The sequence below is a fragment of the Microcaecilia unicolor genome, chromosome 1 (genome assembly GCF_901765095.1).
Source record: "Microcaecilia unicolor chromosome 1, aMicUni1.1, whole genome shotgun sequence".
Taxonomy (NCBI): Eukaryota; Metazoa; Chordata; class Amphibia; order Gymnophiona; family Siphonopidae; genus Microcaecilia; species Microcaecilia unicolor.
The window spans coordinates 69,098,108-69,120,066 of record NC_044031.1 but is presented as its reverse complement, the minus strand read 5'-3'; the positions used below and the strand labels follow the sequence as shown (position 1 = coordinate 69,120,066).

General features: G+C 45.5%; 1 protein-coding gene across 1 annotated transcript in view; it reads right to left on the bottom strand.

Annotated features, from left to right (window-relative positions):
- Positions 1-21,959, bottom strand: part of ACVR2B (activin A receptor type 2B) — a 348,757-nt gene that overhangs the window by 77,915 nt on the left and 248,883 nt on the right. Inside the window, exon 4 of the mRNA XM_030198157.1 lies at positions 8,169-8,323. Coding sequence (XP_030054017.1) covers positions 8,169-8,323 — 155 coding nt within the window. The remainder of the gene's footprint in view (positions 1-8,168; positions 8,324-21,959) is intronic.

The following is a 21,959-nucleotide window of genomic DNA, read 5'->3' as shown; positions in this document are numbered from 1 at the left end:
CAGGGAGGTTAAGAACTTAGCTGGATGGACTGCTGCGATGGCTGAGCACAATGTTTCCATGCAAAAGTGCAGAAGCTTGAGCTGATGTTGACCCCTTTGAGGCTGAGGATGAGCCAGAAACAACCTCCTTTCTTTGGCACCACAAAATAAATGTAGTGGCGGCTTTGACCTCGCTCTGAAGTGGCACTGGTTCTATTGCTCCAAAGGCAAGCAGATGCTAGACAGTGACAGAGATGGCTTGGTGCTTTTAAACCAACCTGCAGGGCGACACCATAAATGTGTTGCAAACCAGATGAGTAAACTAAGGCATAGCCCTGGATGACCACCTCAAGAACTCACTGGCCCGAGGTGATGGAGGCCCAGTTGTAGCTAAAGAAAGCCACTCTGCCCCCTATCCAAAACAGCAAGAGACCTAGTGTACCTTCGCCGGGCACCTCTGGGCCCCTCCAACAAATCTAGGTGGCCCTGACTCTCCTGTCCTCTTGGGGCCACAAAAGGACCCCTGCTAGTGCCTGTCCATATGAAAGCAGCCCCTCCGCGTGGGTGGAACTTGCCTGCTGAGGCCCGCTGGACCCCTTTCAGGTGCAATTCAGGGAATGCGAGAGAGTGAGCCTCCCCCAGGTCCTTGAACAGATTTTCCAGTTCTCCCCAAAGAGTAAATAGCCCTTGAAAGGGAGCTTTGATGCAGCATCTGTGAAGCCAGAGTCATTTCCTGGCCACTATCACTGAGGCTTCTGAATGAGAGGCTATCCATAACAAATCATCAGAGAACTTCCACCAGGAATGCTGCACCCAACTCCAGCTGAGTCATCTCCAGGGACTCTGGTACCTGTTGAAACCAATGCAATATCGCCCTGGACACACAGCCCCCACACATAGCGGCCTGAACACTCGCAGCAGTAAGCTGTTGCCCCAACTTTTTTTCATGTATCTCCTTGAGGGCTGAACCCCTCTCCATGGGAAAGGAGGTAGTCGCTGTGACCAGAGCATCCATCCTGGGCAACCATCAATACCTGTCCATCCTCTCTTGAGGGAGACGGTACAGCCTATCCAATACCTTAGACCCCCAGAAGACTCCATCTGGAACCTCCCACTCCACCGATACCATTCATGAGTGTACGTCAGGGGCCCGAGAGGCCTTTCCGGATGTGGTCCCTGTCAACAAGGCTCATAGGATAATGAAGAGGAGCATGAATGGGTTGGGGGTGTTCCTAAAATTTATGTGCGTTGGTTTCCAGCCTGTCCCTAACCGCCTCACAGTGTAAGCGTAACTTTTATCCATATAATTCATAAGCAGCTTTGAAAGCTGGCCTCCAAGTAATTACTAATATTGAAATTTTACTCAAAGAATAACCTTCCCCGCCCTTCAAAACGTCAGTTAGACCTCTCTCTATAGAGTCTTTTGCCATCAGCACAAACCAGTGGCCGTGGAATATCTTTTTGGTTTGAGGGTCAAATAAACCAACCTCCAGCCACCTCCAAGCTCTCTAGTTGCTGATGCTGTGTTGGTCAAAATATTTGTGAGGCCATGGCCCCTCTGGCTGATCCCATTCCACTGCCTATGACAAAATGGAAGAAATATTATTTATAATGACAGGGCTCCAGAATGGGAATGTCTACCTGAAGCCTCTCATACATGCCAACAGGTCTACTCTTCATGCTATCCAGAAATTGCAAGTTGTCTCCTTACACTAAGAGGGTATTGTTTGTCAAAACACCTTACGAACACTAACAGTGGAAATTGTGAAAAAGGTGAACAGTTTTAGATCAGAAGGACTTGCACTATTTATCCCTGCCATGCTGGAATATAGTTTTCTTCCTTAAAGGCTGTAATACAAATTTTTTTTTTTTTACCCACAAGCATAAAATTTCACTAGGTGTCAGTGTACTACTACATTTAAATTAAAGGCACTAGATCTCTTCTGTATAGAATTGTCAGCTTGCAGTATGAGAACATTACATGAACTTAGGTTGCAAAACTCCAAGGGAATGGTATAGTATAGGGCAGTGATGGCGAACCTATGGCACGCAGAGCCCTCTCTGTTGGCACGCGCGCCGTCACCTCAGCCAGTTTCAGCCCCCCCCCCCCCCGCCCTCTGAGCACCAGGGCCCACCTCCGAATAAAAGTCATACCTGGTCGGGGTTAAGGCAGCGTCAGCAGCAGCAGCAGTAGTGAAAAGCGTGCTGACTCGGCGCGCCTTCAGCCTTCCCTTCTGTCTCTCAAGCTCTGGTTGGTGTAAGACAGTATTCTTCTTTGCATTTAGAGAGATCAATTCATATGCTCCACTGTCAATCAGCCTGCATCACCTGCTGCATCCTGCATCCCTATTCCAACCTGCGTCCTCTGCTCACCCTGCAACATCTGTTCCAGCCTACGTCCTCTCCCCCAGCCTCCATCACCTGCTCCCACCTGCATCCTCTGTTGCAGCCTGCATCATCTTCTGTTCCAGCCTGCATCATCTGCTCCAGCCTCCATCCTCTCCTCTCCATCCTGCATCATCTGCCCTGCTGCCCCTTGCCACACCTTTTCATGACTGTTACCTAGCACTTGGGACTGCCTGAGTCACTACATATGGCTCCATTTCTCAGTGGACAAGTGGCCTAATGGTTAGAGTGGTGGGCTTTGGTCCTGGGGAACTGGGTTTGATTCCCACTGCAGGCACAGGCAGCTCCTTGTGACTCTGGGCAAGTCACTTAACCCTCCATTGCCCCAGGTACAAATAAGTACCTGTATACAATATGTAAGCCGCATTGAACCTGCTGTGAGTGGGAAAGCGCGGGGTACAAATGTAACAAAAATAAAATAAAAAAAATTCTCCTCCTAGTACTGTCCCTTCCCAGTCCACTCGTATGCACCAATCTCCTCCTCCACCCTAAGCCCCTGTACACTACAATTACACATTGCCCCCCTGCTGATTTTTTACCTCACCATCTCTCTTGTCCTCTTCCTCCCTCCTTGCTTTTTGCCTTCAACATTTCATCCCTTCCACTGTACCTTCCCCTTTCTACCTGAGTTCATTTCGCCTTTGTCGCCTTCATCGCCACTCCTCTCCCACTCTCCTCCGCACTCTCTTACTCCCTTCTTCTTCTGTCTGCTGGAAACATCAATCCAAATCCTGGTCCCCCTTACCAACACTCATCCTATTTATGCAGGTCGCACTGTGACCTTTCCAATCTCATTTCTATTCCTCTCCTCCCTTCCTCTTCTCTGCCCTTCTCTTGCGCCCTATGGAATGCCCGCTCCATCTGCAACAAACTTTCTTTTATCCATGACCTTTTTATCTCTCGTAGCCTCCATCTGCTCGCCATAAGAGAAACTTGGCTCTGCCCTGAAGACTCTGCTTCAGTCACAGCCCTCTGCCATGGTGGTTATCTCTTCTCCCATACTCCTTGCCCTATTGGCTGCGGTGGTAGTGTTGGTCTATTACTCTCGCCCTCTTCCAAATTTCAATCTCTTCTGCCACCTCAGTCTCTCTGTTTCTCTTCATTTGAAGTCCACTCCGTCCGCCTATTCACTCCTTTGCCTCTTCGAATAACAGTTATTTATCCTTTCTCAGCAACTTTGATGCTTGGCTTTCCTTCTTTCATGATCCTTCCTCCCCCTCCCTCATCCTTGGAGACTTTAACATTCATGCCAACGATCCCTCCAACTCTTATGTCTCCCAGTTCCTCACCTTAACATCCTCCTTCAATCTTAAACTATGCTCCACTTCCCCTACCCAGCAAAATGGTCACTGTCTTGATCTTACCTTCTCCTATAACTGCTCTCCCTCCAATTCCCTTACCTCAAATCTTCCCCTCTCTGACCATTATCTAATAACCTTCACTCTTAAACTTCCTCCCACCCAATCGCGTCCAATCTTAACCAATTTATCTAGAAATTTCCAGGCCATTAACCCTACTACCCTATCCTCCAATGTCTCGAACCTCTTCTCTACCACTACACCATCCAAATCTGTCAATGATGCCGTCTCTTCCTACAACACTATTCTATCCTCTGCCTTAGACACTCTTGAACCTCTCATGCCCCGTCCTATAAGACGTACCAAACCCCAACCCTGGCTAACCCCTAAAATCCGTTACCTATGTTTCTGTACCCGTTCCGCCGAACGCCTCTGGCTGAAATCTCGCACCCTTGCTGACTTCTCACACTTCAAGTTCATGTTGACCTCCTTCCAATCTGCTCTCTTGCTTGCCAAACAAGGCTACTATATCCAGCTAACTCTCTCGGCTCAAACCCTCGACTTCGCTTCGCCACACTAAACTCTCTCCTCAAAGTGCCTCCACCCCCAACTCCCCCCTCACTATCTCCTCAGACCCTAGCTAAGTTCTTCCACGACAAGGTTCAGAAGATTAATCTTGTGTTCTCTACCAAACCACCCCCGCCTCTCCTTTCCCTTGTCCTCCCCTTGTCCGTTCCCCTATTTCCTCAACTCCTCCGTCCTTTTCCTCCTTTCCTGAGGTCACTGATAAGAAACATCACATCTTCTCTTTTCCTCAAAACGAACTACCTGTTCCTCTGATCCCATTCCTACCCACCTTCTTAACACTATCTCTGTTACTGTCACCCCTTTTATCTGTCATATCCTCAATCTCTCTCTTTCCACTGTGACCGTTCCTGATGCCTTCAAACATGCTGTGGTCACACCGCTCCAGAAGAAGCCTTCGCTTGACCCTACCTGTCCTTCCAACTATCGACCCATCTCCCTCCTCCCCTTCCTTTCCAAGTTACTTGAACGCACCGTTCACCGCCGCTGTCTTGACTTTCTCTCATCTCATGCTGTCCTTGACCCACTCCAATCTGGCTTTCGCCCTCTTCATTCAACTGAAACTGCACTTGCTAAAGTTTCCAACGACCTGTTCCTGGCCAAATCCAAAGGTCTCTATTCTATCCTCATCCTTCTAGATCTATCCGTCGCTTTTGACACTGTTGATCACAGCCTACTTCTTGATATGCTGTCTTCATTTGGATTCCAGGGCTCTGTTCTTTCCTGGTTCTCCTCCTACCTCTCACTTTGCACCTTTAGTGTACACTCTGGTGGATCCTCTTCCACTTCTATCCCTCTACCAACTGGTGTACCTCAGGGTTCTGTTCTCGGTCCTCTCATGTTCTCCATCTACACTTCTTCCCTTGGCTCTCTGATATCATCTCATGACTTTCAATACCATCTGTATGCTGATGACTCCCAAATTTACCTCTCTACCCCTGTAATCTCAATCAGTATCCAGACCAAGGTTTCAGCCTGCCTATCTGATATTGCTGCCTGGATGTCCCAACGTCATCTAAAACTTAACATGGCCAAAACCGAGCTTCTCATCTTTCCCCCTAAACCTACCTCTCCTCTCCCCCCTTTCTCTATTTCTGTGGATGGCACTCTCATTCTCCCTGTCTCATCAGCTCATAGCCTTGGAGTCATCTTTGACTCCTCTCTCTCCTTCTCTGCTTATATTCAACAGATTGCTAAAACCTGTCGTTTCTTTCTCTATAACATTAGCAAAATCTATCCCTTCATCTCTGAGCACTCTACCAGAACCCTTAACCACACTCTTATCACCTCTTGTCTTGATTATTGTAACCTGCTTCTCACTGGCCTCCCTCTTAGCCATCTCTCTCCTCTTCAATCAGTCCAAAACTCTGCTGTTCGACTCATTTTCCGCCAAAGTCGCTATGCTCACATTAGCCCCCTCCTTAAATCACTTCATTGGCTCCCTATCCCTTTCCGTATTCAATTCAAGCTTCTCTTATTGACCTATAAGTGTATTCACTCTGCTGCTCCCCAGTACCTCTCCACTCTTGTCTCTCCCTACGCCCCCCCCCTCGGGTTCTCCGTTCTGTAGATAAATCTCTCTTATCCGTCCCCTTCTCCTCTACTGCTAATTCTAGACTCTGTTCCTTTTGTCTTACTGCACCTCACTCACACCTGGAATAGTCTTCCTGAGCCTGTGCGTCTAGCCCCATCTTTGGCCGTTTTCAAGTACAAGCTTAAAACCCACATCTTTACCACTGCTTTTGAGTCCTAACCACGCTCACTTGGCCTGTCCGTTAATCTCACCTATTTATTCCTTTACCCTGTCTTATCTAGATTGTAAGCTCTTTGAGCAGGGACTGTCTATTTGTGTATGGTGTACAGCGCTGCGTATGCCTTGTAGCGCTATAGAAATGATAAATAGTAGTAGTAATATGCATTAAATGTACCAAACATGCACTAATGAATACATATCCCTAGAAAGCACCTTGTAGAACTCAGATACATTTTATGGCCATCTGACCATGGCCATCAGAAGCAGCAGGCCAAAATGAGCACCATATGCACAACCCTACTGCTCCCATTGCCTCTGTTAATGCAGTATTGAAAGGATTTTACTCAATTATAACCAATTCAATCCCCGATGCTCAAAGCAAATTGGGCTTCCAATGTTTCATTTACACTGGTTTTAGCCGGTGTAAATTAAACGTCAACATGTGGACAATGCACAGAGGCTTTTGGCCACTGCTTTACTGTGCATGGAAGCAGTGACCAAACATTCCATGCTAACGAGCTAATTAGGAATTCCGTGCAATGGTCAGAAACCCAACCCTAGTGGCTAAAAACTACCGACAGCTCTGGAGTTGTCATTGGGGTCTGTGCTAACTTTCCTGTCAGGTCATCATGTTTGTATATGCACTTAATTTTTAGCTGCAGATTTGTGTCATTCGTGTTTTTTTTTTTTTTAAATCAATTTTACTATAGTCCACCTTAAGCGTAGAGTCTTATGAATTATTCATGTAGATGAGCGCTGTCACTCGTTTTGGCGCTAGCTTGTTCTTTAAATTACCAGTAAGCACTGGTAATTTTATTGGAACCGCAGCTGAAACTCTGTGATTCTTAAGCACACTGCGAGTATTCTTTCTCACTTTTATTGCACATTTATGGCTGTTTTGAAAGTGATTTTCATTTTGGGTCATATGGTTTGCACTTCGGGTTATATAAACTGTTTTTAGTTAGTGTTCACTTCTCCACAGTCATGGTGTATACATTGCACTTTATTACTTAGCTCATCACATGTATAGCCTTTACATGATGTATAATTGTTTCCCAACACACTTTATATTGATGTAGATGCACACTGCAAGGCGGTATCTGCACATGCAGTTTTACTGGTTTTCGTCCACATTTCTTTTTATTCCCACGCTTCTCTTTTTGGACTTTCTCTTTCCCCTTGTCGGTTAAAGTTTTATGTTTTTTGCGTTCTTGTTAACTACTTAACAAGAACGCCCTCAACCCCCTCTGGCAAGAGCTCCACAGGGACCTAGTCCAATGCCACAGCAACTTATTTCCACAGGCATTGTCTTGGGGCTACCAAACCAAGCTCTGTGCTCTATCAGGGCAGGTCCATGAACCACGGACCCCAGGAACAAGGCCTTTAGGCTCTACCACAAAATGGAGAGCTAGGCCTGGTAACTGCTGCACCAACCAGCACAACTTACCATCTGCTAGGAGGAAGAGCAAATATTGGAGTTTTCCAGAGAGCACCAGCAGATATGCCAGTGAGGTCAGTGGAAGAAATCAGTTTCTCTATCTCCATCTGCTGGTAGGAAGGAAATACAACCTACTTGTGCAGATTGGTGTAGCTAAGGGGCCCTTTTACTAAAGGGTTGGAGTGCAGCAATGGGCTTGCTGCGTGCCAATCTGAAACTACCACCGGGCTATTGCAGGAGCCCGGTGGTAGTTCCTATCCCCAGCGTGTGCCATTTTGAATTTCTGTAGAACTGGGTTAGCAAGGGAGCCCTTACCGTCACCTAAATAGGTGGTGGTAAGGGCTCCACATGGAAATGGAAATGGCCACGCGCCAAGTGGTTCACTTACCGCACAGTCATTTCTTCTCGAAAATCCCCCAGCCTTTTACCCGCTACTATAGAAGGGGGCCTCGGTGCACATCAAAAACATGCATCGATACCACAGCAGGCCCCTTTTTACCGCAGTTTGGTAAAAGGAGCTCTAAGCAAGGAAGAACTTATTTATTTACCTTTTGCTCAATAGCTTTCAAATGTATGCAATTTAATTACCCCATCTCCTTCCAAATTCGGCACTTCTGAGAGGTTTTTGTTTTCAGCTAGGTATAACCTGGTCTAGAAAAATAGGCTTAGTGTTCAGTGTGTTTTCAACCCATATTAGTATATCACTCACCTCATTGATATCAACATGTCCATATGGGGGCTTGCGATGACGGTATATCCAGAATGCCAACAAAATGGCCATGGACAGACCAGCAATCGGCAGCAAGGAGAAAACCATAATGTTGAGCAGAGAAGATCCTGGCTGTAACTGTGGATTATATGTTTCTGAAAAGGACAAAAAGTAAACATTTAAAAATGGATTACTTGATCAAATAATGCTCAGGCTACCCACATGTCACTTATAATCCTCTCTTCCCTGAGCTCCTCATATATGACCGTCAGGATTTGAACGGAATCCTTGGCCTCAAAGTGGCCAGTAGAGATTCACATGCTAACCCAACGCAGAATATCGGTGAAACAAATTGGTGAAATAAAATCCTGACAAATAGTTAATCTTGCAAAATAAATCAATCAATCAATCAAATCTAAAAAGCATGGTGCAGGGTCAACCAGTAGTCAGTAAATACTTTCTATACCAGAGAAATATTCATTTGCATCCTATTCCTGTCATAGATTGAAAAACACTGAGTAGACAAGTCCGGAAAATAAAAGTATACATAGCTTAAATTTTGTATCTACGTGTGGTAAGGATCACTAAATTCTTCTTAATAATGGCTCCACAGATATCACAGATTCTGTTAGGTAGTTGAAAAATGTATTCAAATGACAAGCTAATATCAATGATGATATACAGGTATATAAAAATCCTCCTGTGAGGGCGAAGACTGGGTCCACCTTTCTTTCATTCCTTTGGTGTGCCAGAGGTAAAGGAGAGCACCTAGGTTACAGGGATTAAGTCCTTGGGTCAGGAGGTATAGAGTTATGAAAAAGAAGTCCACTCTTAAAGGTTGTTTTCTCAACAGATTCTTTGAAGGACAGATGATCAGAAGCCCCACGGTGTTCCAAATAGTGCTGTAAAAATAGCAGCAGAACAGCACGGGGCTATTCCACCCCTATGATCAGAACTAACAGCATGTAAATTTAAGCATGCTATTAGCTCTGATCATAGGGGTGAAGTGCGGGAGGATTGCTCAGGCACAATCCTCCTGCACTTGTTTGACAGGTCCGGGCTGTCAAAAGCTTGGACCTATCAAACATTCCACAGGGCTACCCCCCTCCGGCAACCACGACCCACCCAAGTCCCCACCCCAGACACCTTCAGCCCCCTCTAACACCACACCCTCCAACAGAAAAAAGTGCTGGAGATCACCATACCTCCAGTCCAAACCCTGGTGGTCTAGCGGCGACTGCTATCTTGAATGGAGGAGGAACGTGATCCTAGACCCTCCCTGACGAGTGCTGCCTCCAACATGGTGACACCCAACCCTGCCCAGCGCAAGGATGCACTGGGCGTCTCTATTTTGGAGGCAGCACTCGCCAGAGGATGGACTAGGATTGTGTCCCTCCACCATTCAAAGTAGCAGGGGTTCGGGGGATCACAGTCAGGCAGTCGCCTCTACACCCCCAGGGTATGGGGTGGAGGTCTGGTGACCTCCAGCACTTTCTTCTGTTGGAGGGAGGTGTTGATGTCTGGGGGTGTGTGGGGTCACGGTCGCCAGGGCCATAAGGATTGGGGAGTGGACGGGTTCCACTGGACCTCCAGCTGACACAAACCAGGCGGAGCGTTGCATTCTGCTGCACGGCTATTGTCCTGCTTCTCTTTCTGCCCTAACGCCAGCTCCAAGCTGGCATAGGGTTTTGAGTGGTACAGCATCGTTGTTTAGCATGCTCTATTGTTAATCATAAGGGCGCCAGAATGAAAAAGCACACCAGCATACATTAGCATGCATGCTATTTGCATTGATCTGCTGCGTTCTCTTTCGTTCCGGCGCTATGGGCAGCTGATCATAAAGCGCAGGTAAATGTGGGCACTAATTGCCTCTAGTGTCTGCATTTACCTCTGATCATCTGCCCATGAGAAAGGTTTCTGAAGCCACAGAGGTTTGGGAAACGAAGTGTAGTGAGGTGCGCGAGACAGGTAGGTGAAAGCTGGTCACTAGCCCAGAGGGATGAAGGAATCCAAATGGATGAAGAGAATACGGTTTGCATGTCTGAAGACATCTAGAGTCTACAAAGGAAATGGATCAGCTTTTGTGGGTTTTGTACTTAACCTGTTGGAGACTGGATTATGTTAGAAATTCAATCGCATTTGTTTGTTTTGAAGCCACTCAGTAAAGACCTCCTTTCTTTAGAAAAGTCTTTTTGGAGAAACAATGCTGATAATAACTTGGAACACAAGAGAGGAAATCCACAGATATAGGAGCATGACATTTTTTCCCTTTGTTTAATATAGTCCCAAATGTAAGGAAACTTCAAGACAGTTGAAATTGAAAGGGTCAAACACTCAAACAAGCACTACGGAATTTATTAGACACATTAATATTCTCACTAATTAGGCACCGGGCCTTCTTCAGAAAGGAAGTTTATACAGTGAAAGGGAAGGGAGTGTTAGAAAGCTTGCTGCCAATATTCATGAGATCTACTGTCTGAGGAAACTACTACTACTTATCATTTCTAAAGCGCTACTAGATGTACGCAGCGCTGTACACTTGAACATGAAGAGACAGTCCCTGCTCGACAGAGCTTACAATCTAATTAGGACAGACATACAAAACAAACAAGAGATAAGGGAATATTAAAGTGAGGATGATAAAGTAAGGGTTAGGAGTTAAAATCAGCATCAAAAAGGAAAGTAGTGAGGAAACAACCAAAAATGAGAAAACCCTGCTATTAGTATTTTTCTGTATTTCAAATATTAATCATAAAAAAAGCTTACAACCATTGGTAAATCAGACAAAACAAGTGGCTTTACTGGTATTACAGAGGCAAAAGATCCAAACAGAACCTTCCATCCAGAAAGAAAACGTATCTGCTGGCAAATAACTGAAACCTCCCTCATGAAGCCATAAAGGAACTGTAAGGGAAGCTGTCTCAGTGTTAATTTTTTCTAGTGGCACCATTATTCTGTCATTTGTATATTTTTTTATTTCAAAAGACAGCACATGAACTGATGGAAATTACTTCCTTGTTAGAAGATACTAGGACAATAATACAAGACAAAGTCTAAATCGTTACTGAACTGACTTCTAAAGATCCAAACAGGAATTAGACAAAACAATCTGAGAACTTCAGGGATTCCATAGGAAATGGAAGGTGATGACCCAGGGACATTCTTAGAGCCATTTCTGCTAAAGCTCTCGCAAATTAATTTTTGAGGAACCTTGATAGTGAAAACATCCAGAGTGTCTTCCCATAAAATCAGAAACAAAAATATTTGAGACCAAGGGAGATATATATTTTGCAATTCCCTCAATTAATGGAAATCCTGAAAAAAAGGTCAAGGCATAAAGATTTGTAATGTGAAAAAGAAAACTGATTCTTGCAGATCTGAATAAAATCACAGCACAGAATTGCCACACAAGTTCTAGTCAAATACTGATTTGGACCTAAGGTCTCCACCAGGGATTGTAGCTACTGTAACCTCTGTTGTGTTAAAACCACTTACATTTTTTTTTGATTAGCTCAATTAACTCCTCTTGCACGTGCATCTTTGTGAAACCCTGCTCATACATATGTAAGAGCCAGCAAATACAGTGCATTTTTCAAGATAAGCATCAACAGGTGTAAAGTCTCTAGTGATCTTGCTGTTTTTATATTTGAATATGTTTTTTTTCTGCAATGGTTAAGCTGATTTCTTAAACATCAGATATCAAAGAGACTTACACTCTACAGGTATTGCATTTCTGGGCACAGGCAAAATCTTTTTTGTAGGCATATATAGTCCCAAGAATAGATTCCTGAGAATCACGTTTCCTATTCAGAAGATATACATATTATAGGACAAGGACTTCAACTTAATACTAGATATGGTGTTAGATAAGCAGCCATAATGTAAAGGTAAACCTATTAAATATGTAAAGGTAATTAAACCACTAACTGAGGACTGTTAAGATCCATGGAGAATCTTGCATCCTTAAGACAGAATACATGTTTTTCTCTGTCCCCCAAACATATACTGGAATAGAATATTTCTTGATATCAGAAAAGCTTGTGCCTTCATTAGTTCAGAGATCTATAGTCTTATAGCATATAACTGTGCTGAAATTTCTAATTATCAATTGGGATGTCCTCCCAATTTAAGTCGGTGCTTTAATTCTAAGCTTCTGGAGGATCCAGATTTAGTAGATCAGGTGAACAAAGGCAACCATTGAATATTTTTTATTTAATGACACGTGAGGTTTCCCTACTGTTAAGAGGGACAACTTTAAAGTCTTAGGGCTTCTTTTACAAAGCAGTGCTACTGATGACGCGGGGACAAAGTTTTTCCCCGTCCCCACAAACTCTGTCCCCGTCCCCGCGAACTCTGTCCCTATCCATAGAAGCCTCAACAGTTGATTTTAAATTTAAATCTTTTTATTACAGTATAAAAATGAACAATAATAAAGCAAAAATAGAAGATACATCCCCCCATCTTCCCTCCCTCCTCCCCTGCTTTCACCAATGATCCCCTCCTCTACATTCCCTCCCTGAGCCACTACAAGAAACATCCTTCCCTGCTTCCATTCAGCAAATATGAAGCACTCCCTATAAGTTAAAAAAACAAAAATCTTTTGTCCTCTACATTTTAAGGCACTGCCTATCCAACTAAAACAACTTTAGACTCGTTACAGATGGACCAACAATAAAAAAACGACAACAGATTTGCTTGGTTTGTTTTGAGTGTACTGGATGATGGCTGCACGGGGGAGTGGAAACAGAGATTGAGCAAATTGGCTTCCTTGCTTACAGTGGACTACATAGGCTCACTTCCACTCCTGCCTATTACTACTACTACTATAAATCATTTCTATAGCGCTACCAGTCGTACACAGCGCTTCACAATTGAACATGAAGAAAAGACAGTCCCTGCTCAAAACAGCTTACAATGTAAATCAGGACAGACAGATAAGACCAATAAGGGAAAAGGGTAGGACAGACAGAAGGACACATAGGAAAAGGGACTATTGAAGAGAGGAAGACAAGATAAAGGTTACGAGCAAGTGACAAGTTAGGAGTCAAAAGTAGCATCAAACAGGTAGGTCTTTAGCCCGGATTTTTAAACCTCCTCACAGCAGGTCAAAGGTTTGCTTGCCTTGTTTTGAGTATACTGGATGACGGCTGCGCGAAGTAGAACAGAGATTAACCTAACTAACTGGCTTCCTTGTTGCTTACAGTGTGTGTGTGGACTAGATAGGCTCACTTCTATTCCTGTCTATGGTTCAATATTTTTATTGATGAAATAACAAAACATGTAACCAACATTCTCAGCATAATTCTGGTAAGTTCACAAGCCAAGGTACAAGTAACTAGAAAACAATTGTTTCATCACCATTTATCATCATTCCACCCTTTCCACCCCCCCATCCCCCCACCCATCCCCTACAACATTCAGCTATATCTCTGTTATACGTCTTATCAAACAATGAAAGATAATGAATGTCGGTGTATTATATAAATTTTAGAAATTTAGTAAGTGAACTGTAACATAGAGAGCTTTGGGTCTTATAGCTCTCCACCTTCCGTGACTTAACGTATATACCAGGTGACCATTCCCCCCCCCCCCCCCTTCCCAGTCTCTGCAAATATAGATGTGGTTGACATAGGTACATCGCCACTCAGTCCGTGCGGGGTGCTTCTCCCCTCCCCCGCTTGCTTGTCAGCTTATGAAGAATATGACGTCTAGTAGCAGGGTGGAGAGTGTTCCAATATTTTCCCCAGACTTTCCTAAAAGCGTCGGGGCCTTTTCCATGGTTAATTACTGAAACTACACCACAAAGCTCTTGGTGCATTAGCTCAGTCATCTTTGTCCTCCATAATTCTCTGGTAGGAGTCTGTTCCTCTCGCCATTTGAGCAGAATCACTTGTTTCCCGACCAAGGTTGCCCTTTGTAGAAATCCTACCATTCCTGATGGCATGGGTTGCCCTGCATGAAATATATCAAACAAAAGCAAGGGCCCCACCGATATTCCTCGTTTCCAGTACTGACCCGATTCTGTTATTATTTGTATCCAAAATTTTCGGATGTCTGGACACCACCAAAACATGTGGCCCAAGGTCGCCAGTGCCTCTCCACATTTAGGGCATTTCCCAGTGCCGAAGCCTGCTTTCTGCGCTCTAGTCGGTGCTATGTAAGTTCTCAGGGCAAACTTATACTGCTGCTCCCACTGTCGTATAAAGAAGGACCGCCGCAGAATTGCCCTCAAGAAGTTCTGAAGTTCCTCCACCGTAAGCTCAGTCCCCAGATCCCGAGACCAACTTGTCGCTAGTTTGCAATAGTCTATATCTGCCGTGGTGTCTTGGAGGTTTCGATGATGGAAGCGCAGGGGCACTATATTTTGTGATCCCAATGTTAATGCTGTTGAGAGCGTGTCTTGTACATCCTCGCTTAAGTTAAACGCTCCCAATGCATGGGCATAATGTTTTACTTGTGCATAAGCGAAAAAGTCTGTGTCCAAGATGCCATACTCTCTCTTTAGCTCCTCCAAGGGTCTAAGCTGCCCCTCCTCATCCACTAGCTGGTACAAATAATGAATTCCTTGTTGTCTCCAGCGCACAAAGACTTTGTCCATTGTCCCCACCGGGAAATCTGGATTCAACCTCAAAGAAACAAAAGGTGTCGCCGCTGCAGAGAAATCATGTCTCTTACATAGCCATCTCCACATTGCTCTTGCTGAACGCACAAACCAGTTCATGGGGGTTTTAACCCCCACTGTCCTTTTGGTGGTGTGTAGTAGGCAACTCAAGTGTGATCCAGGTGTCAAGGAAGCCTCCAACTGTGTGTTTGTGAAATGTTGACTACCTACCAGCCAGTCCCTTACATGTCGCATAGTGCAAGAAATGGTGAGATATCTAATATTCAGCAAACCCATTCCCCCATGTGTTTTAGGCTTATATAAGACTTCTAATGGCAGCCTGGGTCGTCTGCTGTTCCATAAGAATTTCCTTAGCATAACCTTCAACTCTCTCTCCTCCCTTCCCCCCAGGTGCAGCGGCAACACTTGAAATTTATATAACCACTTAGGGACTATTAGCATGTTGAAAAGAGCTATGCGCCCGGACAAGGAAAGAGGACAAGAACCCCACATTCCCAGCAGGCACTTGGTCTCCACTAACAGGGGTCTCACATTTATCTTGTAGAGTGTGGATAATTTGACCGGCACCTCCACCCCCAGATACTTCAATCTCTCCTCTGCCCATCGAAAAGGAAATGGCCCCACCCAGCCTTGTTGGACTTCCTCTGTCATCCCCATGGCCAGTGACTTAGACAGATTCAGGCGGAACCCTGACAGACCCCCATAATACTGCACTTCCTTCAAAAGATTCCGCACCGAGGTCCGCGGATCATCCACCATCAGCAGCAGGTCATCCGCATATGCTAAAAGTTTGAGTACATCTTCTCCCACCCCCACGCCTTTAATCCCGGGGTTTTGCCTGATATGACATAAAAGGGGCTCTAAGACCAACAAAAAGAGCAATGGGGACAGGGGGCATCCCTGTCGTGTCCCTCTTCTTATCAAAAATTCTTCCGTTCTTACCCCATTCACTAGCAATCGAGCTCTCGGATCCGTGTAAAGCGCTCCCAGTGCTCCCGCAAACCAACCCTGCACTCCAATCCAGCGCAGGGTTCCATGTAGAAAAGACCATGCCACCCTGTCAAAGGCACGTTCTGCATCCAAACTTATCACTAAACCTTTGGGTGCCCTTTCAGGAGCTTCTGCCACCGCTGCTATGAGTTTCCTTACATTTATAACAGAGTGTCGACCCCGAACAAAGCCAACCTGCTCCCCTTTAACTAAGAAAGGTACTACCTGTGCTAGACGCTCTGCCATAACTCGGGTCAAGATCTTAATGTCAACGTTTATTAAAGATATGGGTCTGTACGCTGCTGGGTCATCTAAGCTTCGTCCAGGCTTCGGTATTAAGCTGATCAGCGCTTCATTAGCATATCTGGGGAATTGCCCTTCTTTCATCACTGTCTCATAAAAGCTCATAAGGGGTCCCACAACCTGCAGCTTAAGGATTTTATAAAATTCACCCGAAAAACCATCGGGGCCTGGAGCCGAATGAAGCTTTAATGTCTGTATAGCCTTCAGCACCTCTTTAGCTCCCAAAGGGGAGTCCAATGTACTTATTTGCTCCACTGTCAATTGGGGCATGGCCGACTGCTGCAGGTACTCTCTGATTTTGTCCTGAGCCCCGCATCCCATATCCTCCGCTGCATAAAGACAGGTAAAGTGTTTATGGAAAGTGTCTGCTATCTGTTCCGGGCTCGATGTGAGTGTACCCAAGGGTGTCCGTATTTGGGTGATAACCTGTGATCTGCGAGTACCCTTTATTAAACGTGCCAGCATACCACCCGGTCTGTCCCCATAGCGGCTAAGGTTATATCTATGTGTAATCATTGTCTTATTATATCTGTCCTGTAATAAGCTATTCAGTTCCACCCTCGCAGCTATCAGAGAGTCTAAGGTAGTCCTGGTGTGGATCTCCGCATGCTTTTTCCTAGCTACTCTAACCTTCCCCTCCAATTCCACTATCCTTCGCGCAATCATTCGATTCCTTCTGGCAACATATGCAATTACTTCTCCACGCATCACTGTCTTGGCGGTGGACCAAAATAAAGCTGGGGCACTAAGGTGCTGCTCATTATTCTGCAAATAGTCCTCCCATCTTTTGGCCAAGAATTCCACAAACTCTGGGGAGGAGTGCAGGTACGCCGGAAATCTCCAACCACCCAAACCACGGTAATACGGCCGGGACTCAATGTCTACCCAAATTATGGCATGATCCGAGAGCTCCTCCGGGCCCACCTCTGCACCTGCAATCCGATTAAACACCCCAGATGTCACCAGTACATAATCAATCCTAGACTGAGTTCCGTGGGCCCTCGAGGTGTGTGTGTAATCACGTTCTTCTTCATGCAACAATCTCCAAGGGTCCACCAAACCCAGCCCGTCGCAAAAGGTCTCGAGCACCCCCGACCCGGGAACCCCCCCATCCCGCCGACGTCCCGACCTGTCTAGCACAGGGTCCAGCACCTGGTTCATGTCACCAGCCACTATAATGGGATCTGCCCCATGTCTCTGGCACTGGGCAAAAAGGTCTGCAAAGAATTTTTTCCCACCAGTTTGAGGAGCGTATACTGCTACTAGTAAATATGACTGCCCCTGAAGGTTCAATCGGACCCCTACGTATCGCCCCTCATCGTCTGCGAATAATAGCTTGGCCTGCACTATAACATTTTTGTGGATCAAGATTGCTACCCCGCCACGTCTACCCGCCGCTGGAGAACCAAAAACCTCTCCTACCCAATGTCTTTTTAATTTCTGGAGTTCTACCATAGACAAGCGGGTCTCCTGTATGCAAGCTATGCCCACCCGATGTCGCTTGAGTGCACTAAGAATCTTTGCTCGCTTTACCGGGGATGTTATCCCGCACACATTCCACGAGATCACACGTGTAGCGCCACCCAGTCGTCTATTCATTGCCTGCTATCACTCTTAAGAAACCCAACCTGATCATTTCCCGTATCCCTAGAGGACCCAGCCTCCCCCCAGGGATCCTTATTAGGCCCTTCTCCTGCTGCCTCCTCATCTTCTGCTGTTTCGCCCCCCGGACCCTTACCAAATGCCGCTGCACCTCAATTACCAACCACACTCCATGTATCTTGTATTCCCTGTATATCCCTCCCTCTTCCCTCCCCCCTCCCCCCCTTCTTCCTGACCCTTTCCCCCCCCCGTTCCTTTTAAATCCCCATGTCCCTTACCCATATTATCTTATGGGCTGTCGGGGTTCCCCGCATCCCCTGTCCCCAACTCCCCCATATGTTAATTAAGTTAAACACTGTGTAATTCGTTATCTGCTTTCCTTGTGTAGCCTTATCATGCCCTTAGTGAGTGTACCTCATGGAAGCTGTTCTTCCTTGCCACTTTCAGTCATTCTCTCCTGGCGTGCCAATCTCTCTCGAATGTACCAGCTCCTGCACATATTTTTGTGCCTCTTTAAAATTGTCAAATGGCTTCCATCTTCCTTCTGCCTTCACTTTTAATATAGCTGGATATATCAGCATAAAAGGCACTTGTGCCTCGTGTAACTGTTGGCAGAGCGGTGTAAATCGCCGGCGTTTCTCCTGCAGGGCCATCGAAAAATCTTGGAAGATACGTATCTGGTGTCCATCGTATCTCAGCTCATTCCGTTTGAGACGGGATCCTCGTAGTATTTCGTCCTTGTGCACATAGTTATGTATTTTTATTATCACTGTGCGCGGAACCTTTTTTTCTTCCTGCTTTCTGCCGACACGGTGGGCACGTTCTAAACACAATTTCCCTGCGTGATCCGACAAAGCGAATTCTTCTGCCAGCCATTTCTCTAAGACTGTCGACAATACTTTATCCGCCACCGTCTCGGGAAGCCCCACGATCCGCAGGTTGCTGCGGCGCGACCGATTTTCAAGGTCGTCTATTTTTGCCTGCAAGTTCTCTACCACAGCCGCCATATTTTGTAGCTTCTGCGTTGCTGGGCCCGCTGCATCCTCTACCTCCGACATCCGGTGCTCAAGCTCTCCCAGCCTCTGTACGGTGTCTACCGCTTGCGCTTCCAGATTGGAGACCTGTGAGTAGAGTTTGTCTAATTTCTGATCCAGCGCTGTGCTCACTACCTCCGTTAACTGTCGCAATTGTTCATCCGTGAATGAGCCACTTACATGCGCCTTCGGGCCTTCCTCCGCGCTACTTGGCGCCTTTAATTTTTCTTTGTCTTTTTTCCCGGTTCTGCTCGCCATGGATGTTTTTGGTGAGCTCAAAAATCTGTCCATAAGGCTTTCCGCTATATTTTCTAGCGTGTGGAGGTGCGTTTCCGATATGATTCCAGTGTTTTAAAAGCAATATTGGGAGTCAGGGCCTAGGAGGACGCGGGACCACGTCTTCCTCTCTTTAGAGCATCACGTGACCCCCCTATTCCTGTCTATTAAACCTCCTTGACCTGACGCTGGCATCCTGTCCTAATCACTGCCTTCGGTCTGGAAGACTGTGGGAGGGGGGAAGGGGAGAGGTTTGAGAATGATACTGGAACGCGCAGGGGAGAATCAGGCACTCCGTGCAGCAGTGTTTGGAGAGGCAATGCCCCCCTTCGTCCTCCGCTCCAAACCATTCACTTGTCCTCCCCCTCGGGCTCTGCCCCAAAGTCTTTCATTATCTGACAAACTGCTTCTTATAGTCTTACCGGTAAGACGTAGTGCACGTCTTCTTCAGCAAGGTCTCTGGCTGTGCCAGCCCAGGGCTCTCCTCTCAACCTCTCAGATCGTGGGGAGTGTTGCAGGCGGCTGAAATCTATCAGCAGTATCAGGACAGCAGCTGGGCAGCTGAGGTTGTTGGGTTGGAGTGGACACCATGGGCTGCGATCAGGAATGCTGCACAGATTGAGGTGAGCACACTGAACCTCCTTACTGCAGTGCACGTGCAGCGAGTCCACAAAGGAGAGGCTGTCCTTTCCTTTGATGACGTCTCTGAGCTGCACCAATGGGAATTGTAAACAAATTTGAAGTGACTCAAGAGAGGCCATTCAGGGATCCTCTTAGTGATTATGTCACACTAGTAGGTGCGTGTCTTGCCTTCCCTGCAGCTAAAGCAGCCTGGAAGAGGCGGAGCAAGCAGCCGACAAGCAGCAATGAATGAACACTGCAGAACGGACAGAAAAAAGGTAGGCGTCCATTTTACTGCAGTTGCAGGGGTTACTACCGCTCCTACGGGGTGGGGAAATAACCTCTTTTTGCACCCGCAGTAAAACTTAGAAACTTTCTTCCATTCCCACGGTTTAACCACGGTTCACCGCGTGTCCCCGCTCCTGTGCCATTCTCTACTATTGATTCCCACACAGCAAATGAGGGGAAGCCCACAGGAACTGAATGGGCTTCCTCTCTTTTGCCGTGCAGGAATTTCTAGCATGGCTTTGTAAAAGAAACCCTTAGAGGGATAATTGTAAGCTTTGGTGCTGGAAAGAATAAGCAATCTGAACCACATAATCTGTAGACAGAAATCAGAGAATGGGGAAGACAACACTCTTAGAAATTAAAAAGCAAACATACAAATATACCATTTGCAGTGAATAAATTTACTTACAAAAAATATTCTAACGTATATGTTCACTTATTAGTGAAATAGGAAGAGATTTCAGTTGTACTATCACAGTTTATGAGGATGATGAGATTGCCTAACAATTTATGGAGTACTATTTCAATCTGTACTGACCAAAATTATAAGTAACACTGAATGCATTTTTTAATACACTGGATCAACCCCAGTTAGGTCCAGAGAGAAAAATAAATTGAACTATACAGCCACAGCAAGAAATTCAGGAAGCCATAAAACCTATAATTCCATATAAGTCACTGGATGGGACAGTTTTACAGTGGAATTTCATCAAGCATTAACAGCAAGCTGGCACCCAAACAAACAATGATATCAAGATTACACTTCCCAGAGTGAAACGCGAGTCTATTTGCTAAGGCCCTGATTGGAGAAATAGGTCAAGTGTGGGTCTGCTTACCAGCACTTGCACAGAATTGCAGGCCTCTCTTATCAGGTGGAGTGAATAGGTTGTACTAAGATACTGGCCCAAGATAAAGCACACACACATGGGAGGATTAATGCACATGCCACCAGTGAAGTTTCTCTTTTTAAAGGGTTATTACTCTACAGATAAGTAACAATATTTTGTACTACCCAGCACAAAGCTAAAGAGGTGGAAGTTCTGCCTGTGACAGTATTTTTTTCAACTTGCAGATCAGTTTGGTTTTGGCAATTTTGTGGGGGCAAATACTTAAACTGTATAGTCCACTAGAGTGAGATAATCAGAGAATAATATTCTTTCAGATACCTTTGTTCTAGATAACATTACTAGAAAAGGATGTCTCTTATCTTTTTAGTTTAGCTTGGTGCTAGAAATTTAGGACCAAATTCTATAAATATCAAGTTAAAAATTGGTGCCAAAAGGCCACGCAGTTAGTGTACTTCTATAAACTACGCCTAAAGTTAGGCGTAGTTTATGGAATATGTTACGTGTCGTTCTTGTGACTAAAATTTATGTGCACCCATTTAGTCCACCTAAAACCAGGCCTAAATACCTGCGCCTAAGTTAGGCACAGATCGCTCATAACCTGCTCAAGGCCACACCCCCTTTTCAACTGCATGTATTAGAATTTATATGCACTGCGTTGTAGAATACACCTAGAAAGTTGTGCATGTAAATTCTAATTAAAGCCAATTAGTGCCACTAATTGGTTAAATACCAATTATCAGCACTGAATGGCTTGCTAATCAATTAAGTTGTGCGCGCAATTTGGCCATGCGGCCAAATTAGTGTGCATAACTTAAGGCACCATATATAGAATTTAGGGGTTAGGCAATTGCTGTTAGACAATCTGAAGAAACCTGCTATAATCAGTAAACCATTTGTGACAGAATACACATCCTTTTCCCCTGTTATTATTGCTCCTTGTCCTCTTTTTTTTTGGCAGCGTGTGCCCTGTCCCAGTGCTTTGTGTGCTTGGATATATGCCTAGTTCAGATGGTGTGTGCCTGTTTTGAGATTGTGCACAGGATTCTGTGGGTTCTCATGCATCTGAATCTGCATCTTTAACCGCTCAAGCCATGGACCCACAGCACAGAAAGAGAACCAGTTTCCAAGATTATTTATAAACAAACATAGATTCATGGGATCAATGTTAAACTGAGTTGCACCTTCTTATTCCTAAATTGTTAGATAC